At 36.8% G+C, this 6,722-nt stretch overlaps 1 protein-coding gene across 1 annotated transcript in view; it reads right to left on the bottom strand.

Annotated features, from left to right (window-relative positions):
• Positions 1-571: 571 nt before the first annotated feature.
• LOC119414872 (E3 ubiquitin-protein ligase RNF31-like) overlaps positions 572-6,722 on the bottom strand; it is a 277,068-nt gene continuing 270,917 nt past the window's right edge. Inside the window, exon 7 of the mRNA XM_037681993.1 lies at positions 572-629. Coding sequence (XP_037537921.1) covers positions 572-629 — 58 coding nt within the window. The remainder of the gene's footprint in view (positions 630-6,722) is intronic.

Consider the following 6,722-nt stretch of genomic DNA (forward strand, 5'->3'; position numbering starts at 1 on the left):
TGGTTCCGGTGAGGGAAGGCAGCCAGCTGCAGCTGTGAGCCAGTGTTTGGAGTCCATGAGATGAAGAGGCTTGTCCAACAGGCGAGAGTCCGAAACCAGGCGGCAGATGACCAACGGTACCAATCCGTGAGGCGCAGAGGGAAGTCCAGCAGGCGAGAGTCCGAAACCAGGAAGCAGATGGGCGACAGGTCCAAACAGGTAAGGCGAGAGGACGTTGTCATGCAGGCGGGGGTCGTTACTGTTTTCAGAGAGGCATCAGTCCAGGGGGTCGAGCAGGAGGCGAAGTCAGGCAGGCGATGAGTCAGGAAGCCGGGAGAGTGAACCATAGAGGTAAGGATACAAACCAGGGAACGGGACAGGAGCAAGGAGGACAAGTGACTAAACTGGGTAAACACTATGATAAACTATGACATACAGGTAGTGATGGTAGTATGAAACAAAAGCTTCAAAACATGATTCGAACCCTGCAGTAAAATTACATCGGACCACTGCTTTGGAGCCTCTTTTGGTGCGGAAAAGGTCATGTGACACGTGACGTCCGAAACACAAACCGTTTTGTTGTCGGAATGAATCACTTGACTGGTTCGCGGTCCAAACAGCTGATTCTCTGACACCGCCTCGTCTCGATTCTGACAGGAGACAGGTTGAGACAGTTTTGAATTGAGAGTGCTCAACACTATGAAATAGCTCTAAAATGTTTGTAATGTGTTGGGAGAGGGTGTTTTTGTCGTTAGTTGAAATTGAGTAATTATAGAGCCAGCCAGGAAAAGAGGTCGTTCTAACATGTGGGAACACTTCATTCTGCTCATGATAAGATGGTTTTGGCATTTAAATGTCAAAAAAGTTATAGCAGTGAAGATATTATCTAATCCATTTAACCCATGTATTTAATATAATTACAGTAAAATGATGTATGTGATTTTAATAATCATATATCAGTATGAGCTCAAATTATTATTTTTATTTACATTAGTGTATTTCTACAGGTGCAGTGTTTGGTGTGTTCAGCTGAACTGAAGCATCATGATACCTCCTCTATGATTAGACACTTCAGCACCAAATACGGAGATGCTGGAGATCTCAATTCATTGTTATTTTTAAGAATGATAAAGACTCGGACTCTGCCACAGTTACAGAAACACAATACCATGGCAACATTTTTATTAAATCTCTTCAATGCACATTTATCAATCTTTATTCAAAAACATGTAAGTATAAATACATTTTCAAACCAGACAACATAGAAAGTTGATGAATTTAAAAAAACATGTTTTTTACCACAGTAAAGTACTTTCTTTAACACTAGTCAATGAAGTTCTTCAGTGTGTGCCACCAAAAGCATAACGCCTAATTGGAGCAGCATTGCAAAATACCACAAGAGGTCACTGTAACTGAAGCTTCAACAAATGAACCTATTTTTGAAATATTTGGCCCAACTGGTTCAGTGCTTCATAAAAGCCTCATCACTACATACAGGTACAAGGGATTAAGAGCGCGGGATAACTACTGGCAGTAAACTGTTTTCGACTATCTGGCAAGCACCCTTCTTCTTTATGGGATTTTATGGCGGTTGGCAAACAATGGAAGGTGAGCATTACCGCCACCTACTGGTATGGAGTGTGGATCAAAATGGCTATGTCTGAATGTTTATATTCTCTTATCTAATTTTGTGTTTTTGAAAAAATGTATAATGATTTGAATACTTTTACTTCTTGTTTCCTTTTGCAATATATTTATTATACTAAATGTTTATTTGATTTTTCCTAATTGTTCCATCATACGCCTTCTGTGATGTTCATATTTCTGACAGACCAAAATGACATGTTCTATTGTTTCCTCTTGTCCACAGTGCTCACATTGTCCTGTATCATGTTTCTGAATTGTGTGTAGTGTGCTGTTAAGTCCTGTATGTCCAAATCTTACTCTGGTTATTAGTCTTTCTTCTCTTCTGTTCCTCCCTCCTGTTATCGTTTCTCCCACTTGTCTCTGTATTCTGTAGTACCATCGTCCTTTGTGCTTTTCTTCCCAATGTTTTTGCCATTTTTCCTTTAGTTTTTGTTTCACTATGGTTCTTACTTCTGATTTACTGATGGATATTGTAAAATTGATTTGATCTTTTGTTGCTGCATTTGCTGCCCTGTCCGCTGCTTCATTCCCTCTGATCCCTATATGTCAAGTCATATTTATTTATATTTATTTGTTCTATATGTGCTGGTGTCCATAAAAATATCACTGTCAGTCCCATCATTTGTATTCTGAATAATGTTGGTTGTAGTTCTAGTAAAATGTCAGGTCGGCTTTCTGAATGACTATTTTGCAAACTGATGAGTGTAGAGCTTGAGTCTGAACAGATGATTGTTTTTAACGGTCTTGTGTCTTCTACCCACTGTACTGCCAACAGTACTGCCAACATCTCCCCTGTGTATATGGATACTTCATTTGTGATTATTTTCCTTACTTCTATGTTGAATTCTGGTATTACATATGACACTCCTACTTTCTCTGATGTTTTTGATGCATCTGTATAAATCTGTATATAGTTATAGTAGTTATTGATATGGTCCTGTACTGTATATGAGTTAAAAATAAATCTTCTGTCTTTTTTCTTGTCCATGAGTGTCAAGTCAACTGATGCATTTGGAAGAAGCCATGGTGGTATTGTTGGTATTGGTACTACTGGGGGGCAGCACGGTGGCGCAACTGGTAGAGCTGCTGCCTCTCAGCGAGCAAGTCTTTGGTTCAAACCCCGGTCCAGGGGCCTTTCTGGGTGGAGTATGCATGTTCTCTCCGTGCATGCGTGGGTTTTCTCCGGGTGCTCCGGTTTCCTCCCACAGACCAAAAACATGCATGTTAGGCTGATTGGTAACTCTAAATTGTCCCTAGGTGTGAATGAGAGAGTGAATAGTTGTTTGTCTCTATGTGCCCCTGTGATGGACTTGCGACCCGTCCAGGGTGTACCCTGCCCCTCGCACAGTGATTGCTGGACATGGGCACCAGTGACCCCCGTGACCCAAAATGAAATAAGCGGGTAAAGATAATGGATGGATGGATGGTACTACTGGGCTGATGTCTAAGTTATCTATTTGCATTTCTTTTGTTTTCTGGTCTATTGTCCATCCAAAACTTCTTGTCTCTTTCTTCTCCTTCTCCCAGCTTGGTTTTAAAATATCTAGTGTTGGGTGTTCCGGGTTATTTCCTTTAAGATTGATCCAGTAGTTTACTGCTAATTGTTCTCATCTCATTGCTAACGGTATTTCTCCCATTTCCACTCCAAGTGCTGCTGCTGGGGTGGTTTTGAATGCCCCTGTACATAGTCTTAATGCTTGGTATTGTATTTTGTCCAGTTTCTCCAAATGTGTTTTTGCTGCTGATCCATAAATTACACAACCATAAGCTGTATTTGATCTGATAAGTCCTGTAAAAATTTGTTTTAGTGCCGTTCTATCTGCACCCCATTCATTCCCAGCTAAACATCTCATGTTTAAGATTTTTTTTACATTTATCAATAATCTTTTGTATATGTACATTCCATATGATTTTCTCATCAAACCATATACCCAAATATTTTATACACTTAACTTGTTCTAGTTCTTGATTATATAATTTCAATTTAATCTCTTTGTTGACTCTTTTCTGTGTAAATATCATTATTTTTGTTTTATCTACTGACAATTTGAATCCCCAATCATTTGCCCATTTCTCAATTTTTAATATAGCCTCTGGTTGTATTTTCTTCACAGTGAATTTTATATTTTTCCCTCTTTTCCAAATGGTTCCATCATCTGCAAATAATGAACATCCCACCCCCTTCTCAATCTCTGTAAAAACATCATTTATCATTATAGAAAATAGTAATGGACTTATAATACTTCCCTGTGGTGTTCCGTTTTCCACAAAGTATTTCTTTGAATATTCTTGTTGTATTCTTACTTGTATCGATCTTTTTGTTAAAACGTTTTATATCCATCTGAACATTCTTCCTTTAATTCCTAGTTTGTACATTTTAATTAATAATCCTTCAACCCATAACATATCGTATGCCTTTTCTATGCCAAAGTATACAGCCACCACACTTTCTTTCTTTATCTGTGCTCTCCTGATCTCGTGTTCTAATTTTAATGTTGCATCATTAGTGTCCCTTCCTTTTCTAAAACCACTTTGGAATTTAGATATGTATCCCTTACTGTTCAAATAATACATTAGTCTATCATTGATCATTTTTTCCATTATTTTACATATATTTGATGTTAATGCTATTGGTCTGTAATTTTCCAGCTTTGTATGATCCTTTCCTGGTTTTGCTATAGATATGATGACTGATTCTTTCCAGCTTTGTGGTAGCTCCCCCTCTTCCCAGACTTTGTTGTATAGTTCTAAAATGGTTTCTTTGGACTTTTCACTAAGGTGGTCTATCATGGTGTACCATATCTGATCTTTTCCAGGTGCTGTTTGTTTTGTTTTCCTGAGTGCTCTATTTAGTTCTGCTTTTTGAAAAGGTTTGCTCAATAAATTATCAGTTTCTTCCATATTCTTCATTAAATCTTTGTATTTTAACTTTGTAGTTTCCCTCCCTCTCTTTCCTTCATTACTAATATTATTGGAACTATGAATTTTGCTAAATGTTGTTGCTATTATTTCAGCTTTTTCTTTATAATTTACTATTGCTGTGCCATCTACATTTAATACTGGATATCCATATTCTTTTTTGATGCCATTCATTCTTTTTATTATTTTCCAGATTTTTTCAATTTTTGTTTCTTTTCCAATAGTATTACAAAAGTTTCTCCAATATTCCCTCTTTGCATTCTTTGTGATTTTTCTTACCATTGCTTGTTTTCTTTTATATTCGATGAAGTTCTGATAACTAGGATTTCTTTTTAGTGCTTTAAATGCTTTATTTCTTGTCTTTATGGCTTTGTTACATTCATTTGTCCACCAAGGTACTATCTTCTTTTCGCTCATTCTTCCACCTTTTTTTATTGAATGTTCTGTAGCTTCCTGTATAACCTTGCATATACAAAAATTAACATTATTACTGTCTGTTGACATATCAATTTTCTGTAGCTCTCTATCAGTAATATATTTGAATTTGTTCCAGTCTGCTTTATTAAATAGTAACTTTCTATTTCCTTCTACTGTGTTATTCTCTGGTTTTATGCCCATTGAAAGTTTGATAGGATAATGATCACTACCCATTACTGTGCTTTTATCAACATCCCACATACAAACTCCAGCTAATGAATTTGATACAAATGTAAGATCAATTGCTGACTCTGCGCCTTATTCTTGTTCCCCTTCTATCATTAATACATACAAGGTTTTTAGTTTCCATCACTTCTTCCATTATTTGTCCATTTCTATCATTACTTTCCCCCCAAAAAGTACTATGTGCATTAAAGTCCCCACACCACACCACTTTCCCATCCACATATTTTAACACCTCCTCCATCACCTCAAGTGACAGTGCTTTGCATGGGTTATAGAAATTTATTATCTTGTACTTTCCTTCTTCTCCCCATATTTTCATCATTATATATTCTAACTCTATTCCTTTTTTTAATATCTGATATTGAATTCCTTGTTTTATGAATGTTCCACATCCTCCTCCATTTCCTTCCTGTCTATCTCTTCTTATGCTATTATATCCTTTGATAAATTCCAAATTTGATTTTAACCACGTCTCTTGTATGCATATGATTTCTGGTTTTTCATCAAGTCCATTTATATAGCCTTTAAATTCTTGTCCGTTGGCAATTAAACTTCTAGCATTCCATTGTAATATAATCATATATTGTCACCCGGTGTTCCAGGTCTTCCATAAGCTTCCAACCTTTTGTTAATTTTTTCCCAAGATCCCTCTTTGAACCCCCAAAATTTTTCAGCTCCTCTCACGATTATTTTAATTTTCTCTGTTTTATGTTTGGCCTGGTCAGTGCAGTTTATGACATATGTTATGAATAATATCAGGTTTTCGACTGGAATTGTGATATTTTCCTCTGTTTGCGGTTTACTGGTACTTTGTTGTGGGTTTTGGTTCTCTGTTTGTCCTGTCGCTCTTATGTTTTGTTCTTTGACACTTTTGACTGCCTCTGCATATGTGATGTTTTTACTTATTTTCACCTGTTGGATTTCTTTTGCTGTTTTCCTCACTTCACACCCTCCATATGTAACTCTATGTTGTCCTCCACAGTTACAACACTTCTCCTTTTCTTCTTTACATTCTTCTATTCTGTGATCTTCTCCATACTTTGGACACATATGTTTACCTTTGCACGCTGCTGCAATGTGTCCATATCTCTGGCACTTGTAACAGCGAAGTGGTGGTGGGATGTAAGGCCTAACTTGAAAATTCAAATATCCTATTTTTATGTTTGCTGCTGTAGTGAACTAGAACTCCAACATCAATCTGTCTCTGAAGACCTTCCGGGGACAGGAACTGTTATTTCATTGATTTGAATCCAAAATACAAATTATCTCATCAAGAGACTATTTAATTGTATCCTGAATTAAGCAATTGAAAGAACATTTCTTTTTATATTATCATTACTATTTTACAATATCTTGATAATCAAAAGTGTGTTTAGTTCATACCATTTCTAATGTTGAAAGTAAACCACTCATTTAAATCAACTGTGAAACAGTATTAATGATTTTTAAACCTCATTAGACTTGGATCTGTCATGAACCAGAGGCCGGATCGCAAACAACAACAACAACCACTG

The sequence above is a fragment of the Nematolebias whitei genome, chromosome 9, assembly GCF_014905685.2.
Source record: "Nematolebias whitei isolate Nwh7 chromosome 9, NemWhi1, whole genome shotgun sequence".
NCBI lineage: Eukaryota > Metazoa > Chordata > Actinopteri > Cyprinodontiformes > Rivulidae > Nematolebias > Nematolebias whitei.